This window comes from Mandrillus leucophaeus, unplaced genomic scaffold, assembly GCF_000951045.1.
Source record: "Mandrillus leucophaeus isolate KB7577 unplaced genomic scaffold, Mleu.le_1.0 Scaffold213, whole genome shotgun sequence".
Classification (NCBI taxonomy): Eukaryota; Metazoa; Chordata; class Mammalia; order Primates; family Cercopithecidae; genus Mandrillus; species Mandrillus leucophaeus.
Genome location: NW_012102177.1, coordinates 1,630,680 through 1,652,169, shown reverse-complemented (window position 1 = coordinate 1,652,169; position 21,490 = coordinate 1,630,680). Strand labels below are relative to the sequence as shown.

The following is a 21,490-nucleotide window of genomic DNA, read 5'->3' as shown; positions in this document are numbered from 1 at the left end:
TAGATAGTAGTTATGTGCTACAGAACTGCCAGGTGGTTTTTGTGTCTTTCACAGCTCACAAATAAACCTCTGTGGTAGCGGGAGCCCAAGTCCACAGAGATGTGAAAACTTGCCTGAGTTGTGTAGCTGGTATGTGGCAAGTCAGACTTGGGATCTGAGCTGAGATTGTAACCTCAGAATGTAGGCTCTGTCCCCTGAAGAGGGGAGCTGCTCTGGAAAATGTGAGTTATTGTTTTCAGTGGACTTAGTAGCCTTGGAAGGGACCTGCAGTGAGAGAGGAAGGTCCTTTTGCCCAGCCAGACACGTGAGTGAGGGCATCATCACATCTTCATGTCAACAGCAGTCTCAATACCTGGTTTGTAAATACTAGCAGTGTATGAGAAATAGTTTGTATTAATCCCTGAAACCACAAATGGCCACCCAGGCAAATAAATTCTCCAGTGGGTAGTTCTGAAAGTGCTCCGTCATTCAAAAAGGAACAAATAGTTCTTCCCAACCACAGTTTAGATTGTCTGATCTATCAAAAGAAAGCCTTGAACCACCTAAAAGTGGCACCCAAAACCAGTTCCAGAACTGACAGCTACTGTTAAGGACGACAGCTGCCAGCATACATTGGACCAAGAAGTGAATTTAGGTGATAGTTGACCTAATTTTTAAAATGAATTATCCACAGTGGCTATCCATTTTGCTATGGATAATTATTAAACTATCCCTTGGTTTAGGCTGAATAGAATGGAGATTGTTGATAAGAATAGGCCCTTATAATTCAGTCATCCGCAGGTTCTGCGATACTCCACTGTCAGCAGGCAAACTTAAATTACTGGATGTGTAGATAAGATTGTTGGTGACGATCAGCAGTGTGTGTGTGTGTGTGTGTGTGTACTGTATGTAGGGCACCATGTTAGGTGCCGTGGAAGATGAAACAGATGCCCCGCAGCCTCTCAGGCTCAGGGTGATGCTGAGTTCAGTGCTGGGTTTTCAGTTGTAAGCTGCTCCAAATAGCAGCGCAGTGCTCAGGGTCCCCACAGAGCGGGAGGAAGAGTCACTGAGTGGCCCTCATTGCGGGCCCTAATGAAGTTCAGGGCCCCCTTGAGTGTGTACATCAGGTGGAGAGGAGAGAACGTCCTGCAAGCACAGGTCAGATGAGGACACCGCAGCATAACTGAGAAAGGCTGGTGACTTTAAGCACTGAGGACACACTTTATTTGACACCTGCAAGGTTAGGTCTTAAGAGGTGGTAAAACAGTGGTTCCTGTGATTTCTGCCAGCTTTTTGTTGAAGCATGAGTATTGTTTCCATCTAGTGGAAACCTAGTTTTAACGAACTTATTCTTGTTGGGGGTCCTAATGGATGAACAGGAAGAAAAGGGGATCACTACTGTGGACTCTCATCATGGCCCTTGAGCTGAGCTTTGTACGGGTAACCAGCTGAAGTCCTGAAAGGGTCTTGGATATATATTCTTTTATAAAGCAAGGGTTTTTACACCTGATTTCAAACTTTTTTTGTCTTTTTCCTTCCGTTTTTGTGGAGAATGAGGTCTTACTATGTTGCCCAGGCAGGTCTCAAACTCCGGGGCTCAAGCTGTCCACCCGTCTCTGCCTCCCTAAGTGTAGGGATTACAGGCGTGAGCTCCTGCGCCTGACTTCTCTTATTTCAGATGAACCAGCTTCATGGTAATTTGTACTATGCTCACAGTACCGTCCTTGGTAGTTTTCATAAAGTTTGGCAGGGAAGTTTGGCGGGCACAGATTTAGAAGAAGTAGAGCATGGCATTCAGTGGAGCTTTGTTTTTAGCTGACCAGACAGTCTGATCTATTAGAACGCTATTAGTTTGAAGTACCTTACCCTGTACTCAGAAAGCCGGGCTGCTGGAGGACCAGGTGTCTCTTGATCATTGCAGGGCAGTGCTGAGAGCCGAGTCGGGAACTACTTAGTTGTGATGAGATACCTACATTGTTGGAATAGGACTAGAGAATCTCAAACCTAAAGAGAACATTTTGATGAAATTCATTGATAGTGGTTGATGTTTAAGAAGCCTTTGTTTATTACCAGCAGCTTGGTTTACTTTACATTCTTTGCCTATAGTTGTTATATATTAGGCCATTTTTGCATTGCTATAACTACCTGAGACTGGTAACTTATTTTTGAAAAGAGGTTTAATTGGCTCAGGGTTCTGCAGGCTGTACAGAGAGCGTGGCAGCATCTGCTTCTAGGGAGGCCTTGGAGCTTTTACTCATGGCGGAAGGCAAAGCGGGAGCAGGCACGTAAATAACAAATGCAAGAGCAAGAGAGAGTTGCGGGGAGGTGCCACACACTTTTAAATGACCAGGTCTTGAGAGAAGGCACTTGCTGTCATCACTCTCAGGAGTACAGCACCAAAGGTTGGTCCTAAACCGTTCGTGGAAATCCACCCATGATCCAGTCAGCTGCCACCAGGCCCCACAGCTGACATTGGCGATTACAATTCAGCATGAGACTTGGGCGGCGACAAATACGCAAACTATATCAAGTTAGTATTTGCTTTTTGTTGGCAGATAAGTAGAAGATTGGCCCCCTCAAAAACCCGCCTTAAATAATTGTGTAGAAGGATGGGAGGTGGAGACAGTAGGTGATGCACAGAGGTATAGATGAAGTAAGGTTGGCCATAGGTTGGCCATTTTTAAATGTTGGGCTCATTATACTATTTGTGGAGTATACTGTTTTCTCCACTTTGTTCGTGTTTGAAATTTCCCGTAGATTTGAATTTATGGAATAAGCTTTATAAGAAATGCCTTCTAATATATTTTTGATGCAGAAAATATCTAACTCTGCTCTTGGTCACTAAGACTCAACTGAGACTGTCAGTTGAATTGTTACTTAGTGGCCTCCAGAGAAATGCTTGGGTCTAAAGGACCAAAGATTGTGGTTGGTTCTGTTCGTTGCAAGTCACAGCTGGAAGATGTGGGGGAGCTGTAAACACTAGACAGCAGCTGCCACTGCGGCCAGTGATTGTGTGTGGTGTGCAGGCAGACCCTTCTAGACTTGAGTTCATCTGCATTGGTGTGGTTTGAAAATCCCTTCTGTTGCTCTGTTTTAGGACGTTTCACCAGTCAGGTGGCTGATACCACCTGGAAGAGAATGTCTGAGTTGTTGCCTCCATCTCACGACATGTAGCTTTTCCTTCAGGTGTGGTTTGGTGTAATGAGAATGATGAAAGGTTTTTTTAGCTTTTGCATTTTATCCTTTCCCTTTGATTTTTTGAATTCTGAGGCTCTAGAGGTGCAGAGCCTCAGGGCCCTGTTAAAACACCAGCTCTCTGGGAATACGGTCCTGCTGCTTCATCCAACCTGTATCTCTACCTTGCTGCCTACAGTTGCACACAAAGTAGAGTCAAGTGAGAACTCAGGCCAGTGACACCTATCGTGGATTCAAATGACCCTGGGATGAGGGGATAATTTTCCAGGTGATGGCTGAGGTGTTGACTTTGGGCTTGGTTTTTCATGGTTTTTTCCCAGCTCCATTTTTGTTGGCAAGATTCTATAAGCTGTTAGATTAGTTCTTAACGTACCCTAGAATTTTAAATTTTTATTTATTTATTTTGAGACAGGGTCTCCTGGGCTCAAGTGATCCTTTTGCCTCAGCCTCCTGTGTAGCTGGGACCATAGGTGCGTGCCACCATGCCCAGCTAATTCGTTTTATGTAGAGACAGATGTCTCACTTTGTTGCCCAGGCTGATCTCCAACCCCTGGGCTCAAGTCATCCTCCCACCTCGATCGACCTCCCAAAGTGTTGAGATTATAGGTATGAGCCCCCACGGCCAGTCCAGAATTTAATTTTTTTTTTTTTTTTTAATCCTGCCCTAAAGAAAGAGACTGAATCCAGTGGATATTATTGGCAAGACTCATTCTTGTAGTTCCAGGCCATAGAGCCTGATACATAGATCGCGATCTAAATCCTAGCTCTGGCCCAGGTGTGGTGGCTCACGCCTGTAATCTCAACATTTTGGGAGGCTGAGGTGGGCAGATCACCTGAATTCAGGAGTTCAAGACCAGCCTGGCCAACATGGTGAAACCCCGTCTCTACTGTAAATACAAAAATTAGTCAGATGTGATGGCACGTGCCGGTAGTCCCAGCCACTCGGGAGGCCAAGTAAGGAGAATTGTTTGAACGTGGGAGGCGGAGGTTGCAGTGAGCCAAGACTGCGCCACTGCACTCCAGCCTGGGGACCAGAGTGAGACTTCGTCTCAAAACAAAACAAAACAAAAAATCTAGCGCGCCACTTAGTGGCCGTGTGGACGATGTAGAACGTAAAATGGTGGTAGCATCATCTGCCTTGTTGAGTGCTTTAGAGGATTCAGTGGAACCCTGTTTGAAGAGTGTGTGCTCCGTGCAAGTTCTGCTGTAAGCCCAGAGTGCGCAGCCACATACTGGTGCCCCAGGAGTTGCCCTCCTAGAGAACAGTGGACCGAGAACCCAGATGATAAGAGCAGCTGGAAGTATGGATGCTTACCACATGCCCGTCACTGGTTTACGCCCTTTACATATATATACATTGATACATATATATATATTTTTTGTTTGTTTGTTTGTTTGTTTTTTGAGACAGAGTTTCGCTCTTATTGCCCAGGCTGGAGTGCAATGGCACGATCTCGGCTCACTGCCACCTCTGCCTCCAGAGTTCAAGTGATTCTCCTGCCTCAGCCTCCCGAGTAGCTGGGATTATAGGCATGCACCACCATGCCCGGCTAATTCTGTGTTTTTAGTGCAGATGAGGTTTCTCCATGTTGGTCAGGCTAGTCTCGAGCTCCCGACCTCAAGTAATCTGCCCACCTCGGCCTCCCAAAGTACTGGGATTATAGGCGTGAGCCTCTTTACATATATTAAACTTATTTAATTCACCTAACAACCCTAGGAAGCAAATACTATTATTATTCCTGTTTTGAGGAAACTGAGGCAGAAAGAGGTTAATCGTGGAGGAACCAGGATTTGAGCCCAGGCCACCTGGCTTTGGAGGCAGCATTTTAAAAAACCAAGACACTCTGCTTCCTCTCTCAGCAGTCCAAATAAGACAGTGACATCCATGCTCAGAAACAGTGTAGTCATTGGAGGTTTTATTATATCGAGTAAATAAGACTTTCTCAAAAAGAAGCCAGGTGCTCACACCTGACAGCTCCTGGGGAGGCTGCAGTGAGAGGATCCCCACTGCACACTGCACCGCCCCCACCAACCCAACTTTTTTTTTTTTTTTTTTTTTTTTTTTGAGACAGGGCTTTGCTCTGTTGCCCAGGCTGGAGTGCAGTTTGAGACCAACCTGGGCGACGTAGTGAGACCCCCATATCTCAAAAAAAAAAAAAAATAGCTGGGCATAGTGGTACGTACCTGCAGTCCCAGCACTTTGGGAGGCTGTGGCGAGAGGATCACTTGAGTCCAGGAGTTGGAGGCTGCAGTGAGCTATGATTGTGCCACCGCACTCCAGCCTGAGTGACAGAGTGAGGCCTGTCTCTCGAAAGAAAGAGAGAGAGAGAGAAAGCCCCTGTTTCCAGCAAGACATTGAAGTGTACAAGCTGTTATTCTTGAGCCACAGAGAGCTTTGATCGCAATCAGAAATGCCCTAGATGTGTATTTGGTTATGAATCAGCATATATGAAGAACACAAATGATCCTTATAAAATGTTTATATCATTCAACGTAAAGTGATAAGTTGTTTGGAAATAATGGCATTGCAAATGGTGTGTAAATATTTGATTTGAACTTTAAAAGGTTAAAGAGTTTACAACTGAAATACTATTTGTAGATCAACGCCTAAAAAGATAATTATACACTACATGTCCAAATCACAGGGGAAAATTTAGGTAGGACAATGCAAATCTCTCTTCTCTCTCTCCCTCCCTACCCCCACTTCCCCTTCTCTCTCTCTCTCTTTCTGGCCAAAACAATAACATACGATGACTTGAGAGAAAGCTTAGTTTTCTGTAGTTAGAAACTTCACTGTTGTCAACACTGAAATAACTAGGCGCTATTTTCCTAATTCTGTTGAGGAGTGACACTTTTCGGACAACAGAGAGGACCTTAGTCGTGTTATGGCTATACATTTTTACCGCGGGCTTTTAAAGAAAAAAAAAACAATTAAAAAAAAATCCCTTCTTTCCGTTCGCATCATCAGCTAGGAGGAGGCTGTGGCTCCCCAGCCCATGTGACACCACATTTTGTGAAGCTGGGTGGCTTTGTCTCTGTCTGCCTGGCTATGACAGGGCAGAAACTGCCACCTCACAAAAGGTCTGTGAAGCTGGGGTCATTCGTGTGGATAAAGGTTTCTGCTAGGTTGCAGGTTTTTTGAATGGGGTCTGGAAAGGATAGGGAGATGTATAGAAACTGGAGTCAGTTCAGAGGGGAACCCGAGAGAATGAGGGGGCTGGAGGAGGAGAGCTGCAAAGACAGAAAGGTGGGAGCCTTGTGTTAGAAGATGTGCCCTCTTCAGAGTGACAGCCAACTGCTTTTCATCCTCGCTGTGGTTTGGGGCTGAAAGTATGAAGATAGATTGTAGTTAGTGATGAGGAAAATGCACAAGGATGTGGTTAACAAGGAAAATCATGGAAGTTCCTCTGGAGTTCTTTAAAAATAGGATGGTTCAATTTGGAGTCTCTAAAAAAGGTAGAGACATCATGATGATGAGTCTGACAGGTCGTGCGCAGTCCTCCAGGCGGTCTGGAAATGTCCTTGGCCAGCTTCACGCTGGCTGCTGCCCCACCCTGTCTTCTGCCCTGGGGACTCTTGGGGAACAGGGAGCTGCTTGGTGCCTGCCTCCAGCCACGGTAGTCATATGGAAATTTTGTGGAAAATAAAAATTAGTTCTCTTTTAGGAAAAGGTTAGGGGTTTCTTCTCCTGGTCTGTGACCCTTTTCGATCACATGACCTGGAGGTTGCAGTGGGAGAAGGAATTTGACAGCTCTTAGCTGGTCCATGCAGACTCTCTCTCCTTGATGTGTTTTCTCTCCTTTTAACTAACCATTCCAATTAATGCTTAACTTCCTCATTTTGGTTAGGGTTCTGCAGCATTCCAGACCTCGAGCACTGAATCAGGATGGGAAAAAGACGTTGTGTTCCCCCACTCGAGCCCAAGTTGGCAGCAGGCTGTTGTGGGGTCAAGAAGCCCAAATTATCTGGAAGTGGAACGCACAGTCACGGGAATCAGTCCACAACTGTCCCCGGCTCTAGTTCAGGACCTCTTCAAAACCACCAGCATGTGGACAGCAGCAGTGGACGGGAGAATGTGTCAGACTTAACTCTGGGACCTGGAAACTCTCCCATCACACGAATGAATCCCGCATCGGGAGCGCTGAGCCCTCTTCCCCGGCCTAATGGAACTGCCAACACCACTAAGAATCTGGTGGTGACCGCGGAGATGTGCTGCTACTGCTTCGACGTACTCTACTGTCACCTCTATGGCTTCCCACAGCCACGACTTCCTAGATTCACCAATGACCCCTAGTGAGTAACTCAGGTGCTGGGGCCACTGAAGAAGGCATGGCGACATCTTTCTGGGGTGATTCTCTCAAGAGATCTGCTGCTTGGAAATCTTTATTATCATTTGAGGAAAGGGTAATGGGAAGAGAATGATAAGAAACATCCAGACAGTTTTAAATACAGTTCACATTTGGAGGAGGCTGTAGGCTTGTTAATGTTCTGGAAATCAAGTGAGTTCATTCTTGGCTCTTCTGTTAGTTCACATGGCAGTGGGTAGGTCATTTAACCTCGCAAGTGGGGAAGTCACGCCATACCACTGGGGACCCCGTAGTGTTGAAGTCCGGGTGAGTTGGAAGTCTGAGGCCAGGCTGGAGACTAGGAGCTCTCATTCATTGGATCTGTGAGTTGCTTGACAGGGGCCCCTCACTTTGTTCATGAGAAATCCCTTGGTAAAGCTGTAGGGCCACTGACATCCCATCAAGAAAATCAGAATCTGCTTCAGTATTTTTAGCTGAAAATTCTTTGTTGCTTGTCCCAAGACCTCTGCTGGTCTCAGTGACTTAAATAAGCAATATGTATAAAGTAAACTGAAAAACTCCATGCTAGCATATTCTTCTTCCTCAGAATTGGAAGCCACTCTGAGCTGGCTTTGAAGAGCATTGCTGTTTCTTTATTTTTGTTTTGGGGGCATGTTTTTGGAGTATTCGTTGATATGAGACTATTCGTTCCTCAATTGTTGGTTGCATACAGAGACTGCAAAACCTTGGCTGGGGCATGGAGAGGGTGTGAAGAAAAGGAGCCTCTTCCCTTGGGAGACCTGTCAGGTTGGCAGATCACACACGCACAGAGCTAAGATCACACACGCACAGAGCTAAGGGGAAGTTGTTCTCTGTGAGTGCGTCAGAGGAGAGGAAATGTGGAGGGAGGTGTGCTCGGTGTTTTGGGAACTGTCACCGTGGGGTAACGTGGTTGGAAAACACCTGACTGAGCAGGTGGAGATCCCAAGCCTGAGTGAGATCCAGGGTGCCCCATGTAAGAGAGAGACACAGTTTGGAAGAACAGGTGGTGATGTGGGTGTTTAGGGAAGGTTTAGGCTGTCGTATTCAGGGCTTTGCATTTCCATCCCGCAGGCAATGGAGGCCTTGTCTTGAAGGATTTTTCAGTAGGCTTTGGGGCTGCAGCACTGGCTGGTGCTGTGCAGGTGCTTTATTGGAAGGAAAAGATGGCTAGACGGGAGAGCTGCTGTGGGGCCCTTTGTGACAGTGATCAAAGCAGATAACTTTGAAAACTTAAGTTGCCTCTAGAAATTATTAACTCAAGAATCTAAGAGGTAAGGGCATTAGTGTGGAGAGATTTCAGGAAGAGGGAACAGGCCTTGAAACCTCTTGCTAAAAAATCTGTCACTATCAATCTGATATAGCCTAATGAAGTGTGACTTTGGCCTAGAAACAGAAAATGGCAACTGCTAATAAAAAGGTGTCTTGGCTGGGCACGGTGGCTCATGCCTGTAATCTGTAATCTCAGCACTTCGGGAGGCTGAGGTGGGAGGATCGTTTGAGCCAGGAGTTCAAGCTTAGCATGGGCAACATAGTGAGACCCCCCGCATCTCTATTTTAATCTATTTTTTTTTTCCTTTTTGAGACAGAGTCTCACTCTTGTCGAGGCTGGAGTGCAGTGGCATAATCTTGGCTCACTGCAACCTCTACCTTTCAGAATCAAGCGATTCTCCCACCTCAGCCTCCTAAGTAGCTGAGATTACAGGCGCCTGCCACCACGCCCGGCCAATTTTTATATTTTCAGTAGAGGCGGGGTTTTACCATGTTGACCAGGCTGGTCTAGAACTCCTGACCTCAAGTGATCCGCCCACCTCGGCCTCCCAAAGTGCTGGGATTACAGGCGTGAGCCACTGCACCCGGCCTTTTAAAATCTTTTTTTAAAAATTAAAAAAGGTTTTTTGAGGGAACTTTTTTTTTTCCTGAAAATTTATTTTCAGAGATATTTGTAGTTTCGGAGATATTCGTAGTTGTCAGGGGCGGACACGATCATGAAACATGATCATGGAACAACAACATGGGATTACAGATGAGCAGGGGGCTGTGCAGGTGAGGTGTGTCATCATGAAAGACAGAGCTGGGGAGCATGGCTACCTGCATACATAGACTTAGGGAAGAGGAAACTGGAGAACTGGAAGAAAAAGTGGAGTGTTGGGTAGAGAAAGAGGAAAGGAGCATGTCCGTTTGGCAGCAGAGTGAGTTAAAGTTGTCAGCAGGGAACACGGGAACCGCTACGCGGAGCCTCTCCTCATGCTGCCTCGTAGGTGTCCTGTTTCCCGCCAGGGCTGTGCCGTTTTCAGAAAGGCAGAGAGTCCTTTGGGTAGCTGGCGAGTCCGAAAAGAGGGATTCTTGGCAATAACAGAAATGAATAGGGACAAAGCCAAAAGGTTTTGTTCTTATCCATGATTAATTTGGGGCTGGAGAATGTTTTGTGTTTTGCTTTTTTTAGTCCGCTCTTTGTGACGTGGAAGACAGGGCGGGACAAGCGGCTTCGTGGCTGCATTGGGACCTTCTCAGCCATGAATCTTCATTCAGGACTCAGGGAATACACGTTAACCAGGTAATGACACCAGACGTTAAGAACTGTAGATAACTTGTCTAGAATCAGAAATAGCTGCCTGACTTTATTTCTTCTAAGTGATGTATGTTGAGTTTTCTCTTTTTGGTAATCAGGACATGTAAGGGGCTTAATCTGGTGAGTCACTTATCAGTTCAAGTACAGACAGTTAATAGCATCGAGCTGTTTTTAACGTGTTAGGGTTGATGAACAATAGATACTCTCTGAATAGCTCAAGATTCATAAATATGGGGGCTCTGTGGCACCTGATGTTGGCTCCTGACTCCAGAGCAGCCTTACCTGTGTTTTCTGTCCCCCTCCAGTGCACTTAAGGACAGCCGATTTCCCCCCCTGACCCGAGAGGAGCTGCCTAAACTTTTCTGCTCTGTCTCCCTCCTTACTAACTTTGAGGATGCCAGTGATTACCTGGACTGGGAGGTGAGAACAGCCGCATTTGGAACTCTGCATCTCTCGTTGCATTTGGGTTCGGGTTAGTACATGGCAATGTATCTCCTTCATTGAGAGAGAGGGCATAAGAATGTGAAGGCTCAGTTTGGAACCAATTGTGGGCAACATAGGTGACAGAAGAGGTGCTGCTGTACCAAGAGTAGGCAGAAATGTCAGTGTAAAGGCTTGCTTCTCCTGATTCTCCCTAGTCTGCTTGGTTTACATCTTTCTCCATGTCTAATAAGAAATAATGGAGTAAAAGAAAATATTCCAGATGCCTCTTGGCAAGCCTTGGAGTAAAAGTTTTTGTTTGCTTGTATTTTTTTTTTTTTTTTGAGATGGAGTTTCATTCTTGTTGCCCAGGCTGGAGTATAGTGGCGTGATCTCGGCTCACTGCAACCTCTGCCTCCTGAGTTCAAGGGATTCTCCTGCCTCAGCCTCCCAAGTAGCTGGGATTACAGGTGCCCACCACCATGCCCAGATAATTTTTCTTTTTTTTTTTTGAGACAGAGTCTCACTCTGTCGCCAGGCTGGAGTGCAGTGGCGCAATCTCGGCTCACTGCAACCTCCCTCTCTTGGGTTCAAGCGATTCTCCTCCCTCAACCTCCTGAGTAGCTGGGATTACAGGCGTGTGCCACCACACCCAGCTAATTTTTGTAGTTTTAGTAGAGACAGGGTTTCACCGTGTTAGCCAGGATGGTCTCAATCTCTTGACCTCGTGATCCACCTGCCTTGGCCTCCCAAAGTGATGGGATTACAGGCGTGAGCTACCGTGCCCAGCCGTTTGTGTTTTTTTACTAGAGACGGAGTTTCACCATGTTGGCCAGGCTGGTCTCAAACTCCTGACCTCTGGTAATCCACCGGTCTTGGCCTCCCAAATTGTTGGGATTACAGGCGTGAGCCACTGCGCCTGGCTGAGTAGAAGTTTCTATTAGGAATCAGATATGAAGGATCATGACCCCAGATAAAAACCTAGTGGCATGCTTATGTAACGGGATAGGGTCAAGGTAACATATTCACAATTCCTGGATGAGTTACTTAAAGAATTCCTTTCTCCTACCTTCATATTCTCAGAGGTGGCTGCACATACTCTCGACCCTTCCCTACAAGCAGAGCTTTCTTTGGCCTCTGCACCTCCTGAGATAGAATTAGTCACGCAATGCAAGAAGCTCTGCCTTTTCTAGGCCTGTGTTAAGCTGGTCAGGAAATAATGTGGATTTATATGTTGGGACTGAAGTTCCATTAGAGTAAGTAAATGCCATTTACTTGGTTGTACTTTTTTCTATAGGTAGGGGTCCATGGGATTCGAATTGAATTCATTAATGAAAAAGGTGTCAAACGTACAGCCACATATTTACCTGAGGTTGCTAAGGAACAAGGTGAGTTGGATGAATGGGATTTTAAGACAAGTGTCATTCACAGTGGTGCCAATTAAAGGGCAAGAAAGTGAAGTGTGTCATCTTTCAGCCCAACTGCAACTAAGAATGAGGGCCTTTCTGCCTCTTAATACCTGTCAAATTCCTGTAGAACCAAGGGTAAATTTCCAAAAAGGTCTAGGAGCTGGGAAAAGAAAAAGGGTAAATAAGTCATTTACTCGCCTGCTATTTCAAACACTTCTTTTCAATTAATAGTTTTATTTCTTGGCCCCTTGAACTACAGTGGCAATTGTAGCAAAATACTATGAATCAACCTGACCATATTGTAGAATTCAGTAGGTATCGAACTTTGGATGACAAATCATTAAACAATGTTATACATGGCAAAGGGTGTAAACATAGTCCCTACTGTTTTTTAAAGAACTCAGTAGTCAGCCAGGCGTGGTGGGTTACTCCTATAATCCCAGCATTTTAGGAGGCCAAGGTGGGTGGATCACGAGGTCAAGAGATTGAGACCATTCTGGCCAACATGGTGAAACCCCGTCTCTACTAAAAATACAAAAATTAGCTGGGCGTGGTGGTGCACGCCTGTAGACCCAGCTACTCAGGAGGCTGAGGCAGGAGAATCGCTTGAACCCAGGAGGCAGAGGTTGCAGTGAGCCGAGATCACGCCACTACACTCCAGCCTGGTGACAGAGCGAGACTCCGTCTCCAAAAAAAAAAAGAAAAAACTCAGTAACCTTTAGGTTCTTCTGATGGGGATGTTAAAGGTAGGGTGGATCGAGCCGATTTTCTCCTTAAAACAATATCTAGAAGGGTGCCTTTACATGTTGTGTGCGCATTCTCTGATACGCAGTGCAGTTTTCCTTCTTTCTTGGAATTAGTCTGTTTTTGAAAATAATATGTGAAACACAGTATTTGTTGGGTATGAACCTAGAATAGAGAAAAAATACCCAATGAAGTATATATCATGAGCAAACATGGAAAGCAATTGCCTGGTTGGTTTTTTTTCACTTGTGCTTTAACTTTTTCAAAAGCAGTGTATATGTGGCATAAAAGCAAACCTTTTAGCCACCTCTTTTAGGTCATAAACCTAACACTCTGTACAAGGAGGCATACCATGTTTTGTAATGAGGAAGTATAAATAATAGGTAAATAATCAAATTACTTTTGCCATTTGAAAGTTGGTTGGAAAAATAAAAACTTTGGAGCACGTAGCATAGTAATTTAGGGGATTTTCTTTGGTTTTTCAATTTGATGAAGTTGGTTTTATGTGTTAAGAAAGAGGCTGGGCACAGTTGCTCACATCTATGATCCCAGCACTTTGGGAGGCCAAGGTAGGTGGATTGCTAGAGCCCAGGAGTTCAAGACTAGTCTGGGCACCGTGGTGAAACCTCGTCTCTACAAAAAATACAAATTCAGCCGGGTGTGGTGGCACACACCTGACAGTCCCAGCCACTTGGGTGGCTGAGGTGGGAGGATCACGTGAGCCTGGGAGATGGAGGTTGCAGTGAGCCAATGTCGCGCCACTGCACTTCAGCCTGGGTGACAGGAGTGAGACCCCGTCTCAAAAGAAAAGAATGTGTGAGAATAACGCAATAGTATATGCATGAGCAACTTTTCTGCCCTTCCTGAGGGAACAGCTCTTTCCTTCCTTCCTCGCCCTCTTCCTGTCTTTCTCTTTTTATTTCTTCCTTAAGACAGGGTCTCCTCCTATCTATCACCCAGGCTGGAGTGCCGTGGTGTGATCCTGGCTCACTGCAGTCTTGACCTCCTGGGCTCAGATGATTCTCCCACCTCAGCCTCCTGAGTAGCTGGGACTACAGGCGCATCCTACACGCTCACTTAATTTTTGCATTCTTAGTAGGAATGATGTTTAACCATATTGCCTAGGCTGGCCTCGAACTCCTGGGCTCAAGTGATCCTCCTGCCTCAGTCTCCCAAAGTGCTGGGATTATAGGTGTGAGCCACCACACCCAGCTAGCTTCTTTCTCGCTGTCAATTTTTTACCATACAAAACAGGACTCCTAAAAATCATCACATTGAAGGAAGATCACACAAAGGAATAGAAGTTGCAGAATGTAAATTCCTCTCTTCCCACAGAGCAGCCTTGGGGACCAGCACTAGGCCAATAGGCTGGTCTAAGTTGGAACCATGTTTGTTCCTAGATAATTATACTGGGGTAACATCTGACAGGAAGGACGCAGGAGCAGGGAGCCTGGGGACAGCCATTATGGCATGTGTCGGGCTATCATCTCATGTCTCAGAGTCTCCACGGGACTGTCAGACAGACTGGGCGTCAGGTACGTGGGGGTCAGTGCCCAGGGCTTCCTCTGCCTTAGCAGACTCGGCTGCTTCTTGAGTCCCATTTCTCTTCTTGCACGGCCACATAAGAGCATGCCTTACTCTTAGATGTGCATTGACCTCAGTGTGGCCTCTCTCCTCCTCAGACTGGGATCAGATCCAGACAATAGACTCCTTGCTCAGGAAAGGTGGCTTTAAAGCTCCAATTACCAGTGAATTCAGAAAAACGATCAAACTCACCAGGTAAGCCATTGTCTTGTTTTCCTTATCATTTCTATTTAGTTGGGGTTGAATGGAGGATAACTTTGATGGGATGGGGAAGAAGTTTTCTCTGTGAATGTCCCTAAATCAAAGAAGTGTGGGTGAAGTTCAAGTTTTGAGGAAGCAGTGGCAGCAAAAGCAGAGACTCTCCCAGCATCCTGTGCATCTCCACAGCTGAGCTGGGGACACAGTTGGAGCAGGCTGTGGTTGGCTTTGCCAGACCCACGTGGTTGGGAGGCTGAGGGGGAGACTGAGGTTAGGAGAGGGGGCTCTCTCTGGAAGTCCAGAGTCAGCTGAGGTGCCGCTTTCTGACCACACATGCAGTCAGGTGGCAGGAGATGCAGGAGAGTCAGAAAATGCTTTTTACAGAAAGTTGAAAGGAAGTGCCTCTCACTTGGGGGGATACTTCTAGGAGGAGGCTGCGTAGTGTAGCAGAATGCAGATGGGCTTGGAGTTGGAATCCCAGCTCAACACCTACTAGCTGTGTGACCTGAGCCAGTTACTCGACCTCTCTGAGCCTGTTCCCTGTCTGTAAGATGCGAATGATAATACCTTAGAGTTGTTTGAGGCTGTGCCAAGGTAATGGATGGAAAATTTCTAGCCTGGGGCCAGTCAACACTGTAGGTGTTCAGGAGATGTTAGTTCTCTTCTCATCCCTGTTGAAATCAGAAACACTGAGAGGTTTAGCTTCTATGGGCTTTTGTGGGCCTCTTTTGGGCCCCTCATCTGTAAAATGCTGAATAATCATATACTATCACAGGTCTGTTTGGAAGATGACCCAGTGTTTTTTAAATGCTTTGGATTCCAAAAATTTTTAAGAAACAAAAAACTCTTCAAATACAAAGCATTATTATTATTATTATAATTTATTTGAACAGCCATTTCCCTGTCAAAATTCAGGAATAATCACCTTGCAGTGGAGGAGTGATTACAGTGGGAAAGAGATGGCTCTGGGTAAGGATTGTCACACCCAGCTCCTGTGGTCTGTAGTAGGCTCCATAGGTTTGTAACACCCCATGCTTCGCATCCTGACTCATGGCTCTTTCCAGAGCACAGCCAAGGTGCTGTGAATTCTGTTCGGACGACCCTGTGATATGGCATATTCATCTGGGGAGTGAGCCCTATCCTATCCTATAGAACCCCGAGGATCCTTTAGCCTGCTTCGGCAGACTCTGACCCCGAATTAGGTATCTGTGTCCCTTTTAGTTATAATAACTTGTTTGTTGCTCTTATGCAAATTGAGGTTGCATTTCTGTCAAATGTATCACATTTACTCTGAAAGTAGATACGCAATTTGCACTGGGTTTTGGTGCAGCCATCTTCCAATCTGCTACCCGTGTAATTTGACCTTGAAATTCTTCATCCAGACCCCAGTAGCGGATTGCTTACCAGCAGCCTGATGATAAGCACGTGTAGTGTTTCCAGGTGGGATGTGCTGAAACACATTCTCAGGGGGAATTGTGATCGTGCTTTTTCATCTTGTTCATTTGTAATAACAGCATTGTTTTCTTGTGCTGTCTTTCATTTTCTGTAAGTAAGATTGCTCTTGGTCTTCCATTTTATTCTTTCAAAATGTGGAGTAAGCTTTTGGTTTTTCTCTGCTGAGTGACTTTACAGAATGAAGCGTTTGGGGTTCCTAATACCCTTTCCTATTTCCTCATACAGGTACCGAAGTGAGAAGGTGACAATCAGTTACGCAGAGTATATTGCTTCCCGACAGCACTGTTTCCAGAACGGCACTCTTCATGCCCCGCCCCTCTACAATCATTACTCCTGACACACGGCTGCATGACCAGTCCCACCCCCCTGTGGCCGCCAATGGCTATGACATCATTGGAGCAGATGCCTCCTCTTCCTGGTCCAGTTACTTCTATTACTGCACCATTTTATGATGCTAGCTTCCGTTGCCAAGTCTGCCTCCCGCTGACTGAGGGAGGGTAGGGTTACCTTGAATGAAACAGAACTTGAGGGGCCCAAGCCTTATCTCAGCCTTTCCTCAATATGGGGTTCTGTTGGATTGGGGCTCCTCCCTGACTGGTGGGAATTGTTGTGTGGGTTCAGAAGACCCTTGTCTGGTATTTGCCACATGGGTGTTGACCACACACTGGAAGCTGAAATGGATGATCCCTGAAGGTTGAGCCCACACACACCCCTGCAGCCTCCCCAGATGAAGTAGGTGTATTGCCGTGGCAGTCTGGGCAACGGAGACCAACAAACATTTTTAGGTTGTTTTAAATTCCTTTTTTTAAACTTCCAGTTTATTGCGTACCAAGAGTTGATTACAACCTCCATGCTTCATAAGTGGACGCCACGTTAGGGTTGGACGTGGGCACCACGAGTCCTTCGAGGCTCCTGGACAGAGACCCACATCAAGATCGGAAGCCCTTTGGGTGGCGTTGCAGATCTCATTGCTCAGTAGGCCGTGAAGATTTTCATCCTCATCCCACTCTCAGTTGGATTTTCTGACACTCTTCCTGCATCGAGTCTCCTGATGACTGAACAGAGCTCCGCGGTGTAGCCTGCTGAGGAACGGAATGGAGGTGTGCACGGGAGGTCCCGACGTCATCACTGCGCGCAGGTGTGAAAGGAGAGACCTCTTCTGCACCGCCCGGCTACCTCACTCCTCTGCTGGTAGCAGTGCCTAGAGCTGGACCTAGGTTCTCAGAAGCACACACGTGCAAACAAGCGATGGAGCTGGGCTTTAGGAGGGGAGGACACATCGTAGGAGAGAACCCAGGGTCTCTGAGCTGGTTTTCTTTTCAGGCAGACATCCGAGGGGCCTGTAAGCAGGGCAGTTCCTTTTTCCAGTTTGCCTGTAGAAGTGGGAAGACTGTTGATGTTTCTGTCCTTTCCAGGACTTCAGAAAACAGTGGTGTAATTACACAAGGTGGATCTTTATCTTGCCTAACATGCTGGGAATCTTCACCCCACCAGGGCAAATTTCCAAATAGCTCATTTTATTCTAGGTCTTTCAAACTTTCATCTGACATATTTCCCTTTCCCATTGTCGCTGATTTCCAAGTCGCTGTCAGCAGTGTTTTCCTCTCTCCTTGCCTATTCTTCACTTATTTGGTGGCAAAGTTCGTAGAACTAGGGGACTTGGAAGATGCTTTGAAAATATTGTTACAAAGGCACTGCTAAAATGATTCACAGGAAGAGTGGCCAATTGGAAGAAGGATCCTAAGGATGTGACACTGGTTTTCAACAACATGCTTAGAGAACTCTTGAAGTGGATTGGGTGTCCACCCAGTGAACATAACGTTTTTATTTAATTTATTTTTTGCAGTTTATGTGGTGATGGTGTGGCTTTCCGAAACGGGCAAATATTCAAAAGATCTTTTGCATTTTCTTCTTCCAGGGATGGGGAAGGGGAGCGGGGGCACAGTCTGAGAAAGGACACCTGTGCTGTTCTAGGCATCGCTGGCAAGTGTGTGGGAAGGGATGGGCAAGGGTGAGTGGGTGCGCTCCACACTGTCCTGTGCTGCTCGGGAGGACCTGGGATGTGCGAGGGAAACGTGGGTGACGGTGCCTAGGCCGCGGCCCTTCACTGCTGTGCTGGGTTCCTGCAGCCTGCTACGTTTCCCTTGGCAATGTAAATGAAGATGGAGGGGTCATTTCATGATTTCCTGCTGCTGAGAATAAATGTCTTGTTAAAACATGTGGCAACGGTTACTCTTAGGTGCCATGGATTGATGTCAGGGTGGTCAGCTCTGGACTAAGCCACCCACCTCCAATTTGTACAACAGTATTGATACATAGGGCTACACTCATTACTGTTCAAGTGTTCTATGTTAAAAGTTGTGTTTAATTTCTAAAGATTAAAAAAAGCAAAAAAATTGGTGCTAAACCTTCACCCCTGAGCACGCTCAGTGAGACTGGTCATGCAAGCATTTACAGTGCCATGCTCCTCAAGCCGATTTTTTTCTTGTAGAAATGTTGCCCTATTTGTCTTCTCCAATGTATGTTATTTTATTTTATTTTATTTTATTGAGGGGGGGTAGGAAACCTGCCATTTAAGAAAATGAATAGAAAATTTTAAAACCCAAAAAATGGGGAAAAAAAAAATCAGTGCACAAGAATCGGGCTGGTGAGGCCCAGCACCACACTGAAGTGGGCTCAGTGGTTTTGGAGTGAAGAAGCCTTACTCCCTGCACATTCCCTCATGCTCCCACACAAGTCCAGCAATGGAAACGCTTGGGTTCCTCTTGCTTTGTCAAGGGGACTCAGGAGTCGACCAAGGGAAACCATTTGGCCCCGTGAGGAATGGACACTGTCAGTATCCGTCCTGAACGGGGCCTAGTCAGGAAGCGGTCTAGAAGTGTACGGTTGTGGTCGCCTCATGAAAGTGTGTAGCAGGTGGCTCTCAGGAAAAATACCAAGTCTGGATCATCCATGTGGCAGCTTTGCATAGGGAGAAGACAGCTCCGAACTGGAACTGAACTGCCTTCTGCATGCTTGACCAAAGCAGTGATGAGGGTGGCCAGTACCTGCAGTGTGCATGGTAGGTTTAAAGAAAAGGGAATGTGTTCTGCTGTTTCCTTTGTCCTTGGGCTGCTCAAGCTGGACAGTAGGTAACCACTGTTGTCAAGGACCAGCCCAACTTCTCTGGCTTGGTTCGGAGTTCGTTTCATCCCTAGCTGTGAGTGCCTTTTGGTCTGGAAAGTTGGCTTGTCTCATAATACCCACAGCTAGGACATTCTCTCTGTAATTATGAATTGTCCTTGTTTTCCATTAAAAGAGAACGTCTTTGATCACTAGAGTTGGTCGGTGTTGGATTATTTCCACTGTGAGATTCTTAAAACTTTTTCGCTTCATAATAAAACAACTCATGTTAGAGACCCTTTCAACATGAAAGGTTTGTAGTTGAGACATTACATATATTTTATTGTTTATAATAAAAATCATCTATACAAAAGTCCTGGGTGTTAATATTTTGCACAAGATCTGTTTTCCATGATGTGTTGACATCTACAATTTCACTAACTGTTGATGTTCTTTTCTATTGAGATTCTGGAGCCTAGGGAGCTGTGTTCTTTTTGTTCATTTCGTTCTTATTTCCCTGAAGCAAGAGACTATATGGCCTTCAGTGCAAAGACTTCAGACCAATTCTTTGTATTACACTTGGTTGCCTCTTGGCTATATAACTTCTGAGTGCAAATCATTGAACTCTTTAACGAAGTATTGTAGAGAATAAATCATAATGGATACATGTTTTGTCCTGCCTCTTTTTTAAACATGTGACTTGATTTATATGGAATGGTGGTAAGTTGTCTTATTTTTGAAGACAGGCAACAAGATAGTATTCAGTCAGCTTGGATGTCTTCTGTGCTGCTCGTGACCCCACCCTTGTGTATGTTTTTGTGGTTGGTGGCAATGCCACTGGTGTTTTAGAGCCAAGTTCCGTGAGCAAGCAATCATTAGCTCTTAAGATTTGGGTTTCTCCAGACAGGTTCGTTGTGAGATTTTTCACATGAGACTGACCTTACCAAAAAAGCAAAAATCTCTTGAAGAGGAAAAACCACTAAAATTTAATATAATTTGGTGATGTTAATTCCAGCAAAGACCGTGGGACGTCCTGGTGCAGTCTGACCTACCCAGTTTTTGTTTTTGGATGACCCAGAAAAGATGAGATGTGTTTGGAGAAAAGGACATCTTCAGTTTAGACTTTTTTTTTTTTTTTTAACTTGGCAAAAATAATTTAGTATTCCATTTGGGCAGCACCCTGGGGCCTGCTTGTCCCTCCCTGGCTCCAGCCCCCTAACCAACCCACCCAGAGATCAGCAGTTGACACTATTTGCAGGGAGGTAGATTTTTTTTTTTTTTTTTAAGGTTCTCAATTCTGAGGCCCTTAGCAAAGCTCAAAAACACATGGCTACAGATAAAAACATGCTGTCGGGGTTAGGTAATTTTGAAAATTGACTACCAGCAGCTGGCTAGATGTTTACAGGCTTTGTTAATAACTGGTGTGTCTGAAGAGGAATTCGTGTCTTCAGTATAAATTAATGTTCTAGAGATTACATTCCATAGTACCTGTAATTAAACAGCATGGAATTCCCTATGACTGATTTTGGGGGAGAGGGTGATTGGTGATAAAGCAAAATTTGTGATTTTAGCCATCACTGTTGACTTCTGGAGTGTGAAATAAACCATCTGATCGGGTCACTGGTGCTAATTGTGGGAGTGGGGGTGGGGGAGGTGCTCTACAGCTGCTTCTAGATCAATCTAGGTCTGTAACCTTGACTTGAATAATCTGACTGAACTACTAAGTGGGCTGGTTGAAGGGCTTGACTCAACCAGTACCGTACAAGAATCAGAGTAGCAGCCTGAGGAATGTAATGCAAGTCCTGTCCCTTCTGTGTCTGTTTTCCTCATTAAAATCAAGCTCAGACGAGAATTCGAGGGTCTCTCTTCCTGCCGCTTATGCATTATTTCTACTCACACAGGTTCTGTATGCCCTGAAAAATTGGGGTGGGGGGGGAACTCCAATTTCAAAGCTATTGGAAAACAGAAAAGAGAGGTCTCCAGTTCACCATCAGTCCCTCAAGTTCCTGCTGCCAATCAGACCCCCTTCCCCCACTATGGCTATTCTGTGATCACATCCTGGCTCCCAAACAAAGAAATAACCCAGGGCGGATGACAGCTGGAATCTCTGGCTGGCAGTCCCACAGGCCTAAGCTCAAATCTTGGTCCTGCCATTTATAAGGCATTTCCCACTTTGTGACAGGACTGTGAATCTCTAAGGTAACCTGACCTTAGAGAAGTCATAGGTAAAAAGAGTAAACATAGTAAATGTTTTGCCCAGACCCCAACACATGGTGCAGTGGCTGGGCGGCTGTGGTTATCTGGCCTGTCACTCAGTGCTGGGTGTACAGGGGAACACCCGCAAGCATCAAACCCGCCGGAACCTTCAGCCTTTCCGAGCACGTGAAAGGGGGCGTGGCCAGCCCTTGCGGTCTGGGCAGGTTCCTTGGAGAAGCAGGACTGAAGCAAAGAGAGCATTCTCTGGAGGAGGGAACTTCTCAGGTGGAGGGAGACCACAGTGCGGGCAC

At 45.9% G+C, this 21,490-nt stretch overlaps 1 protein-coding gene across 1 annotated transcript in view; it reads left to right on the top strand.

Moving 5' to 3' along the window:
- The window catches only part of AMMECR1L (AMMECR1-like), a 23,238-nt gene extending 3,590 nt beyond the window's left edge, over window positions 1–19,648 (top strand). Inside the window, exons 3-8 of the mRNA XM_011980497.1 lie at window positions 7,023–7,467; window positions 9,946–10,056; window positions 10,377–10,491; window positions 11,789–11,879; window positions 14,327–14,423; window positions 16,107–19,648. Coding sequence (XP_011835887.1) covers window positions 7,061–7,467; window positions 9,946–10,056; window positions 10,377–10,491; window positions 11,789–11,879; window positions 14,327–14,423; window positions 16,107–16,218 — 933 coding nt within the window. The 5' untranslated portion in view covers window positions 7,023–7,060 and the 3' untranslated portion in view covers window positions 16,219–19,648. The remainder of the gene's footprint in view (window positions 1–7,022; window positions 7,468–9,945; window positions 10,057–10,376; window positions 10,492–11,788; window positions 11,880–14,326; window positions 14,424–16,106) is intronic.
- Window positions 19,649–21,490: the final 1,842 nt, after the last annotated feature.